The sequence below is a fragment of the Acomys minous genome (genome assembly GCF_964271855.1).
Source record: "Acomys minous genome assembly, chromosome: 13".
Lineage (NCBI taxonomy): Eukaryota > Metazoa > Chordata > Mammalia > Rodentia > Muridae > Acomys > Acomys minous.
Window position 1 is genome coordinate 64666010 of NC_140495.1, and position 20480 is coordinate 64686489.

The window sequence follows — 20480 nt, forward strand, 5'->3', positions numbered from 1 at the left end:
AAATGCTATTCCTGATGTCTTTCAAAATAAGAAATAGATGTCTGCTCTAAGCTCCTCCCTTGTGGATTCTCAAGGAACCAGGCTTCTATTGGCCTTGGTCCCTGGCTTTCTTTTTTGGTGGGGAAGAACCCCTTATCACAACACCTCTACATGGCATAGATGAAACACTTTCTCCCTGAAAAAACCTCCACACAAATTTTTTGTCTTCCTAACTGGATGTGACTTACCTCTCCACTCACCTAGGAACAACTCCTCCATGTCTGCCCCCCAACACACACACTGACTGGCTGGTGTACAGTTTCCAATCTCCATGGACACTTTCTCCTAAGGGGCCTGTTCTGACTTCCCACAGCATCACTTCGCTTTCTCCCAGGGAGATGCTGGCTGACACAGTATTCCCTGGGAACGTTGCTATGTATTAATTGTGGATTTTTGAACTCTACAACTTCACAGCCCCAGAAACATTAGCATAGATTTTTAAAAATTAATTAATTTTTTTCCCAAGAAACTGCCTTAATGGAAAGTCCCTTAAAGAAAGTTGGGGCCCATGGAATCTACTTTACACAATAAAGAATTGTGGAATTTGGGCAGTAGAGGGCGCTCTCTTAGCAAAGTGAACATGATTCACTTGGCCCCAATGTCAGGGAACATGCCTTCTCTGACCCAGTTAGTTCTAGGCTGTAGAAGTGGGCCTAGGCTCTAGCTTTCATGCACTGCACAGACCTTGTGTGCACAGACCTTACCTTAGTGCCTCTATGTTTCACAGTCTTGGATACTATGTTTACTTTATGGTATGGTTTAAAAATATGAGTGTGGGACTGTGTACACAGGGCTGGGCACAGACAACCACTAACTTCTCCTTCAGCATTCTGTTACATGGATTTTTCTGGAGTTTACTTTTAAAACTTCATGTGTAAATGTGTGTGACAGGGAGGGGGAATCTGCACATGTGAGTGCCCTCAAAGTCATGAAGAGGGCAGCAGACCTCCTTCAGGCTGGAGTTACAAGTGGCAGTGTGCCCCAACAGATGTGGGACTCCTCTGTAAGAGCAATATACAATTTTAGCCACCGAGCCATATCTCCAACCTCCTTTTCTGGAATCCAATGCTGTGCCTTGAAAGACTGAGCTGCATCTGTGTGTGTGGATGTGGATGTATCTGCCCCAAGATGAAAGGCCCCCCTCCTGAATCCTGCATTTATAAACCAACAAACTTCCCTTAGGGATTTTAGATAAGAGCCCATTCAGTTGGGGCAGAGTTGTGGCCGTCCTTGTGAAAACACCTGTACGTGTGTGCCTGTGTATTTGAGTGTCAATGTGTCTTCATAAATGTGTGTGTGTATGTGTGTGTGTGTGTGTGTGTGTGTGTGTGTGTGTCTGTCTGTCTGTCTATGCACACATGTTCCTGTGTGCCTTTGTCAGTTTGTGGCCCGGTGTACGAATCTGTGTGTGCATTAGAGTTTCTGGGCATGCGCAGTGGTGATGAGGGAAACGTGTCTCTGTGAATGAAAGCAGGCAGAGGGCCAGATCCACATCCTATGGAATTCGGCTAAAAGTTTCTGCCATTATGCTGTTATGGAGGATCTCCTCACAAGGTCAGGCCCAATGGCTCCCAAGGGGGCACCCGTGAAATGGGCCAAAGTTCAGCATTCTTGGGACTTGTGTATTCCTGAGCACAGCAGCCACAGCTTCTCCCGGTGCCCTGCCTTCCCGATGTCAAGGTTGCCTGGTCATGCTGTGCAACACCCCTGACTCAATGCTCCTCAATTGTGACTGAAGGGGCTGGGTCATCCTTTTTCCAAACCTGATGCTAACACAGAGGATGCCCCATCTCAGACTCAGCTCTTGTCTTTTCTCTACTGAACTCTGTGTGGCTCTGGAGACTCCCTGGAGAACTCATCCACATTTGCACAGCAACATTCATTTCCTGTAAGGACTTTAAATAATAAACCATTAAGTTGGGACAGACGTCTGGTGGTGCTCACACAACTGTGGGAAGCGATGCGGCACGGAACTCAAAGCACCGGACTTTGCCCCACCCAGGTCTTCCTCTATGAAGAGGAAGCAGAAGTAGAATTTAAGCTTAGAAGAGATTTAAAGTACTTCAAAATATGAGTGATGGTTAGAGTTCAGACTCTTCTGTCTTTCAAACGAAGGGCCCACACAGTCTCTCGTTGCTTAGAAACCCAACACTGCGGACCTGGCCCCGAAGAGCCTCCTGTTTGTTGTTGAAATGTGGAATGTCCCCTGTAGGCTCCTGTATTTGAAACCTTGGCCTCCAGTTGGTGGCGCTGTTGAAAAAGTTATGGAACTCATAGGAGGCAGAGCCTGGTTGTAGGAAGGATACCATTGGGGGAGAGCTTTCAATTTTCATAGCCTTGTCTCACTTCCTGTTCTTTACATCCAGGCTGCAGAAGCAATGCGATGGGCTGGCCCCATGCTCTGACAGCCATACTTTCCCCACCAGGATGAACTGTATTCCGAAGTGTAAGCCAAAACAAACCTTTTCCCCTTTAAGTTGCTTTCATCTGAATTTCTTACTACAGCAATGAGAAGGTAACCAAGACACCATCCTTATTGGCCCTGTTCCTTTGAGAACACACTTGGATATGGAACTCATGATTGCTCTTGGATACTGAACATGGTGAGTTCTAACATGGAGGCAGTTTTAATAAATATCTGTATTTTTGAGAGACACATATATAAAACCCATATGAGGACTGGAGGGGGTCAACCTGCCATTTGCTTATCAAAGTAAAGTGTGGCTGGGAGCACAGAGAGCCTGGTGCAGATTTTTCTCCAGAAGTTGTCCTAGTGCCTGTAATAAACACAGATCAGGCCACAAAAACTCTGAATGTGTATTAGGCTGGGAACATAGAAGGCTGGGAAGGAATGGCACACAGCAAGCTAGACAGCACATCGTCATGGTCACATTGAAGTCAAAAAGGCAAGAATAAAAATGTACATGCTACACAGTTATTAAATCTATTCTATAATGCACAGAAAGTACCTGGTTAAAGCGATGACATGTAAAGACAGATGTGGAAGTCTGAGTTCCGTGGCAGTGGATCAAATTTGTCAATCACTGGGTATAATATATACATATACTTGCATTGCTTTCAAAATGTCTAATACCCAAAGCTTTTCTGACAAACCATAAGAAATGAACCTTGCTTTCTCTCATTCTCATTCTCTCTCTCTCTCTCTCTCTCTCTCTCTCTCTCTCTCTCTCTCTCTCTCTCTCTCTCTCTGCATGCACACACTCTTTCTCTGCCCACCCCGACAAATGTCTCCTTGTCTGCATGGAGATCTCCCCGATCTCATTCTGTGAGACCGGTGAACCCACCTGAGAGTTGCCCCCCAATAAATCTGCACTTATACTTAAAAAAAAATCAGAAGAAGAAATGACCCTTACTTGGATATGACAAAGTTGCTGTCATACTTGCTCTGTGTGTTCATCCTGCTTTGCTCAGACCCTGACATTCAAAGGTTCCTACGCGTCCCTGTCCTGAGAAGAACTGTGCCTCCTTGCATGCATTGCTTGAGAATGTTATCATCCAGCCAGAAAGCATCCTCATGGCGTGAGTTCTTCCTAACTTGTCCTCTGTCATTTGTTCTACCCTTTTAGCTAGGGAAAGATTCCAAATGTACTGGGCTTACCCCTTCCCATGCCTTCATTTCATTGTCTGTTTTTGAGCCATATGATTTTACTCTCAGTTGCTGTGGTATCTGAGCAATCATATTAGATGACGGATGTGCTCCCTAAGGTTTTCTATCTTATTTCCTGTCTCCTTTTTCTCCTTCCTCCCTCCCTCCCCTTCTTCCTATGTTCCTTCCTTGAATCCACTGAAGTCCTGGGTATTAGTTTTTTACTTACTGTTTCAATCAGTGCTTATCTTTATAGCAAATGAGGTGTGTGTGTGTGTGTGTGTGTGTGTGTGTGTGTGTGTGTGTGTATGTGTGTGTGTGTGTGTAAAACTCTCTTCCAAATTCTATTTTACAATGTATAGAGAAAAGTTGAGCCTCAGCAGGGAGAGTTCTTTTAAATACTATACATATTTGGCATTACATGAGGGAATGAGGTTGAGAGCAAAAATAAACATGGCAGTTGCTTTTAGTCCATCTTTACGAAAGAAAGCGTCCTCTTTACTGAGTCTCTTTGGCTCTACTCCCAGAATTCTGTATAGAGAATGCTTCACCCAAAAAAGACTCAGGTGGGTCCTTTTTTTCACGGCGCATAGCCCTTTTTTCATGGTGCATGCTCTGTCTCTGCAGATTTGTCTTTGCCTCGTCCTAATGGAGCAGTGAGTAAGCACTGGATGAGTTTTCCAAGGATGAGCTGGTCGTCTCTGGGGTGGAAACGTTATATGTTCCTGCAAAAAACAAAAGCAAAAAAACAAAAACAAAAACAAAAACAAAAACAGCACCTCAGCCTCCAAGACAAACTCTTATGACCCAAGATGAGCTCTGGTCCAGCAGCCATGCCTGGAAACCAACTCGTGCCTGCCCTCCTCCCTACCCAGCATGCCGGAGAACAAACGGCAGACGTGGTGTCCTCAAGCATGCATGGCAGCCACCAAGCACTAACTACTCCAACAACACACCAGCAGCCAGATTTTCACACAGGGTGGGGCAATCTCCATGTGAGCAGCCTCCATAACACCCCACCCCCACCCCCACATGCATGGACCTGTGGGCTCCTACACAAGGAAAACTTCCTAGTCCCCTTGCTTATCTTGACTTGGGGAACTCGGAAGACACTAACCATTGAATTGAAGGCTCATAAAGGGAAGGAAAGGAAGGAGAGGATTAGCTATAAGGGAGGAAGAGACAGATACAAACCCAAGTACCAGGACCAGCACAGCAGGGAGGGCAGCTGGCATGACTACTCAGCCTCATGTGGTGCAGCTGGCAGGCACTGTGCGTGTGGAGAAGCTACAGAGCGTACACTGGACAAGGGAAGTACCAAAGTGGCTACCCTACCATGAGAATGATGAACTGGCACTGCTAACAAGTTTTCCATCATTGCCTGGGGGGAGCTTTGGGGCTGCTGACAACATAAACCAGAGTTACAGTAAGTAGCCCCACCTCCCCACTGTTCATAGCAGGGCTGTAGTGAAGGCTCACAGAAGACAGGACCAGGAATCTCAGGCCCTGATATGCCCAGGACTAAAGCCCACACCCCAACTTAGATCTGGATCATTCACAAATAAAGAGTGAATTCTAGTGGCCTGGTATTGTGCAGTTTAGATCCAGTGGATTATTTAATAACTTCCACTTACTTTGCTTGGGAATGCTAAACACCTAGGAGTGCAATAGTTTTGATGTTCCAAAGACCCAGTCATTTCATATTAGGGCTGATTAGTGACTTTCAAAGTGAAAAGTGACAATCCTCCGGTCTCATGAGTGACTGAGTGGAGGTTTGGCCTCCAGGGTCTTCTCAGAATACTCAGATTTGGATACATTTGACAGCAAATGTGTGACAGTCAGGGTCTGGAAGTGCACATAGTCTAAGTGTGCATTAGTGAGATCTATCTAGTTTGAAAGAGATGGAAGGGGGTCTGGGTGCCAGTTCCATGTTAGAGTGCTTGCTTAGTGTGCCTGAGAACCTTTTTGGTCCCTAACCCTGAAAAACACACACCCATGAAAGGAAGGCCTTTGGGCGGCCATTTTCTTGTGGGAGAGCGGTGTGACGGGGATTCCCTGTGGGGGAGAAGTGTGATGGGATGGTCCTGTGGGGCAGGGGTAGACAGCAGTTGGGCCTGGGACTTACATTCCGGTTAGCCTAGACCAGTTCTAAAGTCATTAATGCTATTTCTTTTCCATTTCCCAAGTAGAAATGGTGACTGTCCAATAGACTAGCCAGCCAGGGTGGTGCCTCATGTGTGAATACCCAGTTTGTCGATGTGAATGTCAAACAAGCATGCTCCACAAAAGGGAGAGACAATGCTGAGTTGAATGCTATAGTCAAAATTTCCACGTTTATTCTTTGTGTGACCCAGAAAAGTGATGTGTCTATTACTTAACTTGATAGAAAGAATTCTGTGTTGGACAGAAACTTGTAGGTAACTACTTATATTTGATAGATCTCTGAGGCTTGTTAAGATTCCAAAACACCTCGTGGTTTTACACTAGTTGTCCACGTAGAGTAGCCTCCCTTCTTTAACAAACTCCTGGTTGTTTATGAACATATAAGTTCCTGTATTCAGCATCTACCCTGAACATGGTTGTTAAGGTCCATGCTATGAAGTGGGGTGGAGGCAGGAATGCTAGGTCAAGGCCAGTCTGATGTGGTCCACCTGGGAGTACCTAGTAGTCACTACATACCTGTTTTACCAAAAAGATTATTAAATCTTCTGGATATTGGAGAACTCATAGAAAACACAGGTGTTGAGGAACCAAGGGATGTTGACTAGAGGAGAAAGGGAGAAAAGATAATCACAAGCAAGTCTGGGAGATCAAAGCTAGTTTGATCTGTTGGAGGGCTTTGCTAGTTGCCTTCTAGTGGCCACTTTGCTATTGTTTCTAATTCTGTCCCCTAGGTCAAGTGGAGGCCAGAGACTGGCCTGCTCTGGACTGGAGAAACAGCTTGAAAAAAATATATGTGAGCTGTGTTTCTCCTCTCTCTTACCCATTCAACCCTCTATTCTGTCTTCCTCCCTTCCTTCCTTCCTTCCTTCCTTCCTTCCTTCCTTCCTTCCTTCCTTCCCCCTCTGTCTCTGCTTCCCTCCCTTCCTTCCTTCCTTTTTTCTTCCCTCCTTCTCGCTTTGCCTGTTCCTCACTTCTTCCTTCCTTCCTTCCTTCCTTGCATTTGTCCTTCCTTTCTTCCCTCCCTTCTCCTCCCCTCCCCTTCCTTCCCTTTCCATCCTCTTCTCCCTTTCGCCCTCTGTTTTATCTCCCCCCACCCAAGGGACAATTTTAGCTCTTTTTCACACACTAATCATAATCTGTGCCTAAATGTATGTCTTACTGTGTAGTGTTTTTTTTTTCTAGTATATTCTGGCATATAAAAGGTAGCCAATCATATTCAAGGAAAATAGTTACACTTCAAAAGAATGAACTATAGAACATTTTATTACTAGCTCTCACATTGCTTTTTCTTGAATTTTCCCTTGAATTGTACCAAGAAGATTCTCACTGAGAATTTGATTTGCACGTAAAGGGTTCTCTAGTGTTGCTGCTGGTTTTGGTTTGAGACTAGGTCTCACTATGCAGACCTAGCTATCCTGGTGTTACTTGCTAAGTAGCCCAGGCTGGCCTCTGACTCATTCTACTGCCTTAGCCTCCTGCATTGTAGGATCACAGGCACGCACCACTGCTTTGTCTTAGATGCCACCATGAGATTATCTGCCATGAAAAGCCGTGGAATCACATTTCAAGGAGTTGTGCATGTCACATTTAACCAGAAGATGGTGGTAATAATTGGATAATCTATGCTGGATTTAGTCATGGGCGATGAGAGGTTTGTTTCTTTTCTTACCCAAATTATCATAATCCTTAAGGTAAGAGTTATTCTACTTCCCTGTATCACAATGATGGACTCCGTGAGGGTGTGAAACGGGAGTCTCTTCAGGGCCAGGCTTACCTTTGAGTGCTGAGAAGACCACCGTGACAATGAAAACTTATGCAGCAAAGCTTCCTGCACCTGCATTGTTTAACAGAAACCAGTATCAACTCAATCGTCTTTGTTTGGATGTGGTTAGATGTTTCCAGAAGCACAAGACTATCACTGGTCTTACCTTCTGATCCCAGAGGCAGCCAAAGAGCAAAATGAAGAGCCCCTGTGGGAAGGATGAAGAACAGCATTTCAGTGGCACGCCATCATCCAGTTCCACAGAAAGCAATATTATTAAGCAGGTGTTGAGCCTGTGCCACTTCTTCCCCCATCTCAGTGGATGATGAGTCCAAGACATGATGAAATTAAATGACGCAACACTTATGCATTGAGCAAGAACATTACGTGATTAATGCTAGGGGAATAATTTCTATTTTCCTCTAATCACGTATGCTATTTCCCTGCAGTTTTTTTTTTTGTTGTTACTAAATACACTTCTCTATCCACATCATTTCTCATTTGTCCCTATATGTTGTGAAGACAATCATGGGATGAGATAGTTTCTTTACATGAAAGCATATCTTGAAGGCTAAGAACCTTGTAGCTATAGCACACAATGGTAGGAGTTGGGATTCATACAGTTTTGTCATAAGCATCTAGGAACAAGATGCTTTCTTATAGCTCATCTAACAACCGGCATCCACTAGAAATGATTACATACTACAAGAGAGGCAGGAATGTCTTCACCTGGACATCACCAAATAGTTTGGCATATGCAGCATATCTTCCCAGAGAAACTATGTGGTACCCAGCACCTATTTCCTTCAATTGTCCTTTGAGAACCTACCTTGGACCACGGTCTTTATTAGGCACTAGAAAGGGAGATACAGTGACCAACAGGAAGCCTGTCCTCACAAAGCCAGAGCTTGCTGATGCTCATGAGACTCAATGGAGCCATGACTGACTTAGTGGTAGTGCTATTCTTACTTAAAAGATAAGACTAGGGCAAGATTATCTTCTGTAAATAACATCATCTAGTTTAGGATGATAATTCTCCTCCTACTTGTATTATGGGGACATTTGGAACCAAGTTATAATATAGGTGATAAAAGGTTCAAGGTTCCATGGGAGCAGAGGATTGTGTCCCTTTGTCTCACTGAAAGCTCGTAATTACTGCTCTCTGAAGCTCAGGCCTCCCGTGCATTAAAACCTTCCCCATTCCTTCTTGTGTTTGTGTTTCTATCATTAGTTTATCCCACAAGGACAGGCATTTCCTGAGATCCCGGTGCTGTAGGCTTACCTGGAAGGCATTGAGGAGGGTAAATATGATGTGGAATACAGCATTGCTCCCCTGGATCACCGTGGCAAGACCGAAGCCCCAAGTAAGACCTAGGAGTGGTGTGAGGACCCCGATGCTCTTACTGATCTGGAACAGGCTGCTCTTCTCCTGCTTGCCCGGCTTGTCTCCGACAGAGGGCCTCAGGATCTTGGTGATGACCACAGCTGTGATGCTCACGTTCACCACCACGATAATCAATGCTGGGATGGCAAAAGCCAGCAGTGCTCTGGTGTCCTCCCAGTTGAGCCAGCACGCATTCTTCCTCATGTAGACTTCCTGTGGCTGCGTAACCCCCACTGTGATGGACGAGATAATGAGTGGACAGCCATAGCCTAGGGAAAAGGCAATGGCTTTCTGGGTGGACTTGCTGGCATCATGCAGAATGAAAATCAGACGGTAGAAGAGCATGAGGCCCAGGGTTAGCATCCAGAAGAAGACACTGAGGTAGAAGAAGTGGATGAAGAAGGTGGCGGCCACACAGGCTGTTTCATTGAGTGGGTAGTTGCCATCGTGGATAGCCCCGGCCACAATGAACCAGATGTCAGCAGTCAGAAGGCAGAGGGCAATGTTGACTATGCAGATGTGGCGCATATACGAAGTACGGTTCTTGGTCACTGATTTCCACACCATGGCTTCCACAACTAGACAGGCTGCTAAGCTGAAGATGGAAAAACCCAACCCAATGTAAGAAATGATATCCAGAAGTATTTTTAGGAGAGATCCTGGATCCGGAGAGTCTGGGGACATGAGGATGGAGAATGACGTCAGGTGGTCGCATACACAGAGGACTCTGTCCCTGTTGTCCGTACCATCATCTTCCACAGAGCACCCAGTGCTGTCCCAGCCCCCTGTGTAGTTGGCAAGGCTGAAATTCCAGAAGACGCACTGCGGCTTGCCGTCTGAATGATGGTTGTTCTTAAAAGTCATGGCAATCCTAAATGGCTTGATGACGCTATGGCTGACGGTGGTTGTCATGACTAAGCTGTTGAAGGATGTCTCTTTCTGTACATCCTGGGCAAGGATGGCTTTGAGGGTTGGGAAAGCCACAGTGACGACAGATGAGTTAGGCTGCAGGTTCCCCAGCTGATACTCATCAATGGCTACATCACCCCACAGGTCAGAGTCCTTGAAGACAAACTTCTGTTGGTAGATTTGGGGGTGGCCGCTCTTTATTACCATGCTCTTCATCTGAACGTTAGGGTGGAAGAGGAATGGAGGGGTGCTGTCTCCCAGCTGCAGTGCTTGGGAGAACCTTTCCACTGAGTGCAGAAACTGGGAGCTCTGGTTGTTCTGTTTCTGGAGTAACTTCTCCCAGGAGTTCAGGGTAGCCTTGTCTAGGATGACATTAATGGTAGCAAGCACATCCTGTAGGTGACATAAGTAGGGGAAAGACCAAACCATTTTTTTTTTCAAGACAAAAGAGACAAACCAGCATTAACCTGGATACTGGTTGGTGTAAGGGGGAAAAGCAGAGGGTCTGAGGAATGACAAGCAGAGACGATCTCTCCCCTGCTTTCTCATAACAGACATGGAAGGCAGAGGCAGGGACCACAGGCTGTGGGATTTTGCTTAGCATTTAGGACTAACGACTGGGAGAATAACCCCACACTACTGGACGGGTGGGGTCTTAGTCTTATTTACTAATTTTTGGCTCTGATTTTATTTTTGTATACATATACATGCTCATTGACACGTGCACGTGTGTCTATAGGTGTGTGTGTGTGTGTGTGTGTGTGTCTGTGTGTGTGTGTGTGTGTGCACACGTGCACACATGTGCATGGAGGTGCAGGGGCCAGAGGTTAGCATTGGGTAACCTTTACAAAAGCTGTTCACAGGATTCCTCACTGAATCTGGAGCTTACTGATTCAGTGACACTTGCTGCCTGGTGTTCCCCAGGGATCCTCCTGTCTGCTTCCCCAGCACTGGGATTTGGGCCCTGTACCCAACTGTCTACAGTGGGTATAGGAGATCGAACTCAGACTCTCATGCTGGTATGGTGAGCATTTTCCAGATATCTTCCCAGGCCCTCGAGTGACTTTGTTTTAAACCTCAAGCCTGTGAAGGCTTTTTGGTAGGTTTGCATGTCACCAGCAAGAGGAAGTCTCAGCCCTAGCTCTGAGCATACAATAAGCTATGAGAGTGTTTCCAAGGGCAGCTTGTAGGTTTTTCTTGATAAACAATTTCTTTCTCTTTTCCATAAGCTTGCTTTCCATTCGTTCTCTTCAAAATCATTTGTCTCCCTATTTTTGCCTTATCTGACCTGTAGAAGAATAACCCCATGAAACAGGTTGAGTGGCAGCCTCTAACAGGACACACTCTGATATCCAAACTTTAGGAATAAGACCGTGTGCAGTCACATAGCCTTTACAAATGTAATTGCCTTAAGGGTTTATTCTAGGCAGCCTTAACTGTCAACTTGACACAGCCTAGAATCATAAGTGTTTCCTGAGGAGAAGGGATTGCCTACAGCAGAGTGGCAAGTGGACGTGTCTGTGAGAAATTGTCTTGATTGCCTTAACTGATACAGGAGAGCACAGCCTACTGTGGGCAGCACCATTCCCTAGGCAGGTAGTCCTGAGCTGTATCGGAAAGGAAGCTAAGTGTGAGCCGTGAGCCACCAAGCAACATTCTTCTATGGCTTCTGCTTCAAGTGCCTGCCTAGACTTCCCTCAGTGATGGGTGGTAACCTGTGAGCTCAAACAAACGCTCTCCTTCCCAAGCTGCTTTCGGTCACTACGTTTATCACAGCAACAAAAATCAAACTGGGACAAGATTTATTCTGCAGTATCTGAGTGACTCTCAACTCCAATATATCTTTACAAAATACAGAGGAGAGAAAAGGATTGGACAGAGATTAGGGTGGTGCAGCAGGAGCCACGGGATACCTGGGAGAAGTGAAAAAAAAAAAAAGCTCTCCTCTAATGCCTTTGTAGGGAGCATGGGTTTGAAGCTACCTTGACTGACCTCTAAAGCACTGTCACAGTACATTTCTGGCCAAGTTTCCTTTCATCCCATTTGTCTCTGGTAAAACACACACACACACACACACACACACACACACACACACACACACACACATTGGACTTCAAAATCTATAGCGTGTGAGCAGAATACTCTCCCCTAAGACTTCACCTCACCATGTGAGTTCCAATACTTTGTCTATAGTGTAGTAATGGCTTATAAAGGCTGTGGCCTCTGAGTGTCCCACCCCTGCCCCTTACATATTTTACTATGACTTAACTCTATATGTTCCCCATCATTAAAGCCTCTCCATTTCAACTCTTAGGAGCTTTCTTTTCCCCCAAAACAGGAAGTGCCTGGCAGTTAACATTCAATGCAAACAAGACCTTTGAGAACCTGTCCTGGTTTCCTTTTCTGTTGCTGTGAAAATTGTTGCTCTGACAAAACAAAACAAAACAAAAAACCCCCACCAATGTAAAGGCCTACAATTCCAGATTACAGTCCATCAAAGTGGAGAAGTGACAGTGGCAGCATCTTAAGCGAACTGGTCACATTACACCCACACAGTCAAGAGCAGAGAGTGGTGGATTAAAGCATGCATTCAAGTGCTTGGCTCATGCCCTCTCCTTCTATACAATCCAGGATCCCCAGCCTAGAGAGAGAATATGGTGCCACCCACAGGTAAGATGGGTCCTACTGTATCAATTGAGTTAATGAAGGCATTTTCTCACAGACCTTCTCAGAAGCTGACCTTAACCAAGCCGGTCTTTCCCGGGTATGGCCAGAGCCCTGCCTCGTAGGTGCTAAATTGATGCTATCATATACACCTTGCTATATTTTGTAGCCTTTGTATTCCTAGTTTTCCTATAAATTTCCTAGTAGGAATTCACTCTATATGAACAAAGAAATGAAAGAAGATATTCATTAAAGAAACGGAGAATCCCTCTGATTTCCTAGACTCTGTAGCTATAGAGCAGGCTGCACTGTTCTCCAAGTCAGTGCTCTGGGAAAGAAGAACATGCACCAGAAGTGGGGGCCACTTCTTTCACATAAGCCCAGATGTGTGAGAAGGTAAGACCCCAAACTCCCACAAGGCATGAGTGCACTTACCCTCATCATTTCTGAATTCACTTGGGTTGGAACTGTTGAGAGCAAATCAAGGATGCTAATGATGGCTCCCAGGCTCCCCGGAGAGGATCGGATGTCCTTTTCCTCTTGCCCGGCACTAACGGAAAGGTTCCTCAGGTATGCAGGGAGCTTCTGGTCCTGGGAGGGGCTCTTGATCAAATCCTAGTAAAAAAAAAAATACGCCAAACAAATGAAGCTATTTCGATCATAGTGATCTGGGAGCTGTGGGTGTTTTTTCCTCAAGGTTCATAATCAATAATATACACTATAAGTTAAAGTCTAAATGGAATTAAGACTCATTCAACAGGAGGGAAATCACGCTTGCTACTAGAAATCTCATCAATTACCTGGGGCTAGAGAGATCTCAGAGGACCTTACGCCACCATTTCACTGAACTGCATAATTCTCAACTGCATTTTAAGTACTTATCCATATACCCACAGATAAGTGTAGCTTCCAACCCACACCAACAAAACACTTCGCAATAGACAAACACCACTACAGAAGTGCACAACTCGGTGCAAGACTGACTGTCGTGGAGTGTACGGCGCAACGCGTACACCTACAACACAACTCAGGGAACATGGATGAAGGAGAGGTGGGAAGGCGGTAAGAGCCAGGGGGCTTGGAAATTGGCTGTGAGATTGTGTCTTCCAGATATGACAAAGAAAACTTCACTCATGATATCTCAGTAATATGGCTGCCTCCACAACACCTTCACAGGGGCGACAATAACAGCCATGCTAACATGTATGAGGGGAGGTTTCATGGGGTCCCAGCCCTAGACAAAGAACTAAAGGCAACTAAGGGACAATGAGAACAGAAGAAGTAATCTCCCCCAGGGGTGTGTGTGTGTGTGTGTGTGTGTGTGTGTGAATGTGTGTATGTGTGTATATGTGTGTATGTATGCGTGTATGTATATGCGTGTATGTATGTGGGTATGTATGTATGTGTGTATATGTGTGTATGTATGTATGTGTGTGCATGTGTGCATAAATATATTAATCTCAGAAAAGGATAACAAGGGGAAACATGGAGGGAAAGGGAATGGAGGCAGAATTATGTGTTTATGTTATAATAATAAAATACTATTATAAAAATAAAAAAGTTGTCCCCTTTTCTTCTCAGAGTATGTTGATTCAGGCGACAAATTATATTATCTATCTGTACACATTGGTTTTCTAGCTATTTACATTTTTCTTTTTTTTTTCACGGCAGGATTTCTCAGTGTAACCCTGGTTGTCCTGGAATACACTTTGTAGACCAGGCTGGCCTCAAATTCCGAAATCCACCTCCCTCTGCCTCCTGAGTTCTGGGATTAAAGGGGTACTACACCACCCACCCAGCTCTATCTACCTTTTTAACTCTTTAGAAAGAGTGAGATGAAGAAATACATATTTTCTACAGGAAGCCTTTGATGAGTTGCCCTTCTGTGAACATGCAGATATTTGTTTTATTTAAAATACTGGGACATCTTACCAACGTAACCTTATAGTTTACTTTCAGTACTTCCCTAATTAAATTATTTGCTATTTAATGTCATTTTTATATTATTTCTTTATGAAAATATTATAGCTATTTGCTCCCAGAGTTATTTGCAACAGATTAGTAAGAAAGTATAACATGCCCCTTGGTGGTCTTGGACATGACTTGCTGAGCACTTGAGGTTAGGCATTCAGGTGAGCCAGGAGCACAGTACACATACTGTTGCCTTCATACTCAAATTTAAGTGTCTTTAAAGCATTTCTGGATTTTAGTTTTGACATGGTTCAGCTTGATCATCAACTTGCTGGGATTTAGAGTCATCATAGAAACAAACTCCTGAGCACATCTAAGAGGAAGTGTCTGGATTGAGTTCACCGAAGTGGGAAGACCCACTCTCAGTGTGATGGGCTGGGGTCCTGGGCTGAATGAAAAGCTTCCTGACTGTAGATGCCATGTGACCAGCCTCCCCTGGTGTCTGCATCCATGACTTCCCTGCCACGACAGAGGCCATGTCCCACCCACGAGCTAAAACAAAACCTTCCTTCAGTGGCCTTTGCCACATATTTTTGTCACAGCAGCTAGTAGACAATACAACATATTTTGGCCATGGGCTTTGGAATGGTGCATGGTTAATTTTCCTAAGCTGAGAATTCTGCTGAGCCAGAGAGATGCCCCTCCCCAAGGGCTTAGAGTAAAGGGCTTCAGGTTCACCTTGGCCAACTGGAGCAAATCATTGATTGGGGCTGAGATGCAGCTCCTTTCCTCCTCCTTCCAGTGGGAGCCTACACATCTATAAGTGATGGTCCCACCAATGGTCTGGCCCGGGCTTCTGTAAACACTTGAGAACTGGCACATCTTCTGGATGACTTTCCCAGGCTCCCCGATACCTATTATGGGGTCCTGGCATGTGATATTCTCCCCTGCATCAGAAACATGGAAATAAAAGGGACAGTTGGGAATTTCTTTCAGCCATAAAAGAGAATGAAGTTACGTTGTTGAGAAATAAATGCAACTGTAGATAATCATATTCATTCATTAAGTCAGTCTCAGACAAATATTGTGTGTTTCTCTCATTCATGGTCCCTAGATTTTATATGATATACATATATATATATATATATATATATATATATATATATATTCTATAATGTAATTATATATATAGTGAGTGTGGATATGAAATCATCTGGGGAACAAAGAGAACTATTGGTGACGTAGGAGAATGGAAAGGCGAGATAAGAGTTAGAGGGCTAAACTCAGTGTGCACTACACACTTGTGCAGAACTGCCATTGTATAATGTAGTGACATTCAAAAAGCAATAAATGAAATAAAAATGAAACCAAAAATTCAAGACCAGTGGTTAGGGACTGTGTGTGACGTTTTAAAAAGAATTGAAAACCTTTAATTTGAAAACTTGAAATCCAAATTGCTTTAAATTCTGAATATTTCTAAGTATCAATGTGAAGTCCCAAATGGGTAGTTCCCCACTTGGAAACCTTTCCAGTGTAAAGGCATTTCACTTTATTTCTGTTTTGCTGATGGTTGACCCGCAGCCTTATGCATGTGAGGGAAAATGCTGTCTTGGCTGCTGTGGTCAACATAAAGTGTGAGCTGGTGTGGATGGAGAAGACTGCCCTACGCTGCTGATCTTCCTGCCCTGCCTTCATTGAGAGTTTTGAAAATACCTCTGAAGACTGTTGAAAGTGACATTTCACAGCAATAGAAAGGAAGCAGGAACCAGGGTCAGACTGGGCAAACTTTGGTGCTGGGGTTCACACTGCTTTTACTCTTAGTTACCTGATGAGAACTAAACACCTTTTGTTTTGTTCCTGGGGTTTCAAAGCCCTTTTATTGCTTTCAACCCACAGCAGCCTCGTGTAATCCACAATGTCTTTTCTCTATGCTACGTGCATACCTCAAATCCCAAGGACTTTCCTTTTGGATGTAGAGATAATCTAAACCATGGAAAATAACAAGAACTTAATGTATGGACATCCAAATAAGAGATTACCCTATTTACCAAGGGTCTGGAGGTCATGGTGCCCTCCTACTTTGATGGACAGGTCCCAGTTACCAATACAAACAAGAATGTGCACACAGCATTCAGTAAGCTCAAATACACTGGCTGGAAGAGCTAATGAACCTTTGTGTGTCAGATATCCAGTTATCTGGGAGCCATCTTTATCTCCTGGTCTCTCTGGTGACTAGGGAAGAGCTCTGCCCCATGAAGTCACATAGAAACAGTCACACGCGGATCATGACTTTTCAACTTGAGAATATGCCAAGTGACACTGGCTCAGTGGGAAGGGCAGTTACCTGTTTTCCTTATCACTTCTTTTCAGATGGCTCTGTCTCAGAAAAAGAGTGCTGGCGAGCGTATGTTCCCTTGGTGTTATCTCTAAGGGATCTAAGCTGGACATAGATACTGCCCACTGCAGTCTGCGTCACAAACCACTTAGCCTTCTGGGCTCGGCCCAAGAATGATTTCATCTGCCAGGCTCCCTCTCCACTATCAGCAATGGAGTTAAACCCGGCCTTTCCGGCCACTCACAATAGCTCTATCTTTATGTTGACCAAAGCAGCTGTGACAGCATCTTCAATTCTCTCTCTCTCCTTCCCCCCCAACCCCCCCTCCCGCTCTCTCCTCTAGGCTAAAGGACGGAAGAACATGGCTCTATATCTTTTTGTATTTCCCATGGTTCACCAAACACACAACAGTGAAGGTGTTTAACATATATTTACTGACTATACAAATGAAGGAGGCAATGAATAAATGAGTCTCTGCTCTTGATTAAACAATTTTAAAGTAATTTAAATGCACTTACCTGGAACAAGGGTAAGCTTCATAGACGGGCTCTGGACTGAGCCGTTGGCATTATTGGTGAAGTGGCAAAATATATTGATGTCTTTGGGACACCAGTGAAGTAAGTTTGCTTGGAGGCTGTATGTGTAGCATGCTTGGTTGCCAATGACTTCTCTTTCTAAAGACAGTTATTGAACATATGAACTCACAACATGAATAGCTAAGACACAGAGGTTATCAAGATGTTCTAATATGAAGAAACCTGCCCCAAACTCCTAGGAATTTGTGACACTTATTTCCTAATATTGTTTCACATATTTATGTGAAAATAATCTCTGCGTCTCAGAGTAGGAAAATTTATCTTTGACTGTGCGTTAGCCAAGATGTCACCTTGACCATTTATGGTTTCCAGTCCGAACACACATCCTACTCTCTACACTGACCCCTGCCTCACAGGGATTTATAATCACCTCTTTATTGGCCATTCTATATTTTAAAGACTTACTTAAAGTTTTAAAAATTATATGCACCCATGGGTGTCTGTATATGTGCTTGTTAGCGCAGTTACCTGCAGAGCCCGGAAGTTAATTATTCTTTTAACTTCGGGATCTTGAATCCCACATACAGTGTAAGAACAACATCCGAAGTGGAGCGAGGCAGGGAAGTTACAATGCATTGGAGCAGCTTGTTTGCACCCAGAGTGGAGGCCGGACTTTTAACTGTTGTGACTGACAGATTTTCGTTTTTCTGATCTAGTCTTCTACAGAGCATGCTACCCTTTGAAGATGCTGTCATGGGTGGGATACAGTGGAGAATGGCTCACGTACCATTTAAAGACCAAAGCCTGGGGCTGGAGAGATGGCTCAGTGCTTAAGGGCATTGGCTGTTCTTGCAGACAACCTTGGTTTGGTTCCTGGAATCCCCTAGCCATCTATACCTCCAACTACAGGGACTCTACACCCTCTTCTGACTTCCACAGTGTGTGTGTTTGTGTGGTGTGTGTGTGTATATGCATACATGCAGGCAAAGTATTTATACACATAAAATAAAATAAATAAGTCTAACAAAACATCTTAAAGAGCAAGGTCTTCCTGACCTCCAGAGCCTTCCATTGAGGTTCTGGGCTGCTGATCATGGCAAACACCTTTAGGAAGCATCGTCCCTGCTGGAGAGTGGTTCTTATTCTCTTTTCCTCTGTGGTGCTTGGACGTTCCTCTCTAATCATCTTGCTGGCCCGGTTATGCATTTACATGAATTATTGGGTCATTTTCTATCAAGTTATCTTCTAACATAGAAGGATGGATTACCAGAATTTCTAGTTGGACACATTGTGAGAGAGGAGGTGAAGGAAAACTTATGGGCTCCACCCAAAACTTCTGTTTTAAACCAGTGAGTCATCAGCCATATACCAAAACAAGATAAGAAAGGCTGGCAGAATTCTCCCTGATGCCGTTGCCAGGATTTTTTTTTTTTTAATCCAGTGCTAAGGATTGATCCTATGAGCCTCCCACATGCCATGGGTGCATATAAATTTTAAAACTTTAAGTAAGTCTTTAAAATATAGAATGGCCAAAAAAGAGGTGATTATAAATCCCTGTGAGGCAGCGGTCAGTGTAGAGAGTAGGATGTGCGTTCCGACTGGAAACCATAAATGGTCAAGGTGATATTTTGGATAACACACAGTCAAAGATAAATTTACCTACTCCCACATGCCAGGGCAGTGCTCTGCAATACCTTTGGCCTCTTTTCATTTCTTATTTTGAGATAGAGTCTCACTAAATTACCTAGGTTTGCCTTGAGTTCCGTCAGGCAAGCCTAGCATAGGAATCCCCCTGTATCAGCCTCCTGAGTAACTACATTACATTTCTGTACCAACAAGCATGGCTTGGTCTCTCAGAATTTTTTAATATCTATCTGAAGAGTAAAAAAAAAAAAATCACATCAACAACGAGCTAACATGCCCCAACAGTGGGATGGCCTGCCTCTTACCAGCGCGAAAGGATGAGGAATCTACGTGGAAGGTCACAATATACTCTTTGTCTTTTTCCTGATCCACACAGCACTTGAATTGGTGGGAACTGGTGCACAGACCAGTGGCTTCCAAAGGATCTATCATGATATCTGACTCCAGAGGCAGCGGGTGAACGGTGACGTCTTTGGTGGCCACACTGTATGAGTTCTTATATCTAAATATGCAGTGATAGGTTCCTGAGAGGAGGGAGCAAAAGTGAGACAGAGTGAAGTCATCACCTTTAAAAGGCATCACTGTGATGAAGCTATCGCCCCTACATGGCATCCTTGGGAAAAAGAATCTTTGATTGCCTTCTCAAACTTGTGTACAGACCTGCTCCACCTTCCTGGACAATGGGACCGTTTGAATGACTTTCTTCCTACATACTTCACAGGACTGAAGAACTAACCAATAACAGATGCTTCTCTATTTAAAACTAGACATATAAACACTTTCCAGAGGTTTCAGGACACAACTGAGCAGTGTGGCACTAAACATCTAGGAAAACTGTTTCGTTATTATTATCTGTGTGTGTGTGTGCACAAGCATGTGCAGATGCATGTGTGTGCAGGTCTGCACATACACGTGGAGATCAGAGAAACAACCTCCAGCGTTGTTTCCTAGACACCTTTCATTTTTTCTTTGAGACAAGGTCTCTCATTGGACTAGAGCTTTGCCACAAAGGCTAGACTAGCTGGCTGGCAAGCCACCTGGGATCCACATGTCCCCACCTCCTTACTGCTGGGGAGGCTGCAAGATGGCACCACTGCACTGGGCTTTTTAATGTGGCTTCTGGGGGGGGGGGTGTTGAACAGAGGCCCTTAGACTCGCAAGGTAAGTGCTTTTCTGACTGAGCCGTTTCTCAGGCCCTAATAAACTTATTTGGAAAAACCTCCTATTGTCATGACGACAGGAGTGCAGGCTGTTGATTTAGACACTAACTGCAGTCCAGGCTGCGCAACTTAACGCGTACTGCTCTGTTTATTATTGTCTTTGAACATCGCTTCCCACATCCATAAGGTGGAATAATGTGGGCTGGAAGGTGGTGGCGCACACCTTTAATCCCAGCACTTGGGAGGCAGAGGCAGGAGGATCTCTATGAGTTTGAGGCCAGCCTGGTCTACAGAGTGAGTTCTGGAACCGTCAAGGCTACAGTGAGAAACCCTGTCTCAAAAAAAAAAAAAAGGAGGAAGAGAAGG

The 20480-nt window shown here is 44.5% G+C and overlaps 1 protein-coding gene across 5 annotated transcripts in view; it reads right to left on the reverse strand.

Moving 5' to 3' along the window:
- Positions 1 to 2842: 2842 nt before the first annotated feature.
- Positions 2843 to 20480, reverse strand: part of ADGRF5 (adhesion G protein-coupled receptor F5) — a 97144-nt gene continuing 79506 nt past the window's right edge. For 4 of the 5 annotated variants that reach the window (XM_084753298.1, XM_084753294.1, XM_084753295.1 and 1 more), the window contains 9 exons: positions 19260 to 19478; positions 17293 to 17448; positions 15178 to 15386; positions 12964 to 13143; positions 8854 to 10257; positions 7738 to 7779; positions 7584 to 7643; positions 6326 to 6410; positions 2843 to 4371 (listed from right to left, as the gene is read on the reverse strand). In XM_084753298.1, the coding sequence (XP_084609424.1) occupies positions 4292 to 4371; positions 6326 to 6410; positions 7584 to 7643; positions 7738 to 7779; positions 8854 to 10257; positions 12964 to 13143; positions 15178 to 15386; positions 17293 to 17448; positions 19260 to 19478 (2435 nt within the window). In that variant the 3' untranslated portion in view covers positions 2843 to 4291. Of the gene's footprint in view, positions 4372 to 4981; positions 5049 to 6325; positions 6411 to 7583; positions 7644 to 7737; positions 7780 to 8853; positions 10258 to 12963; positions 13144 to 15177; positions 15387 to 17292; positions 17449 to 19259; positions 19479 to 20480 lie in introns of all 5 variants that reach the window. The other variant, XM_084753297.1, reaches the window with a different exon arrangement.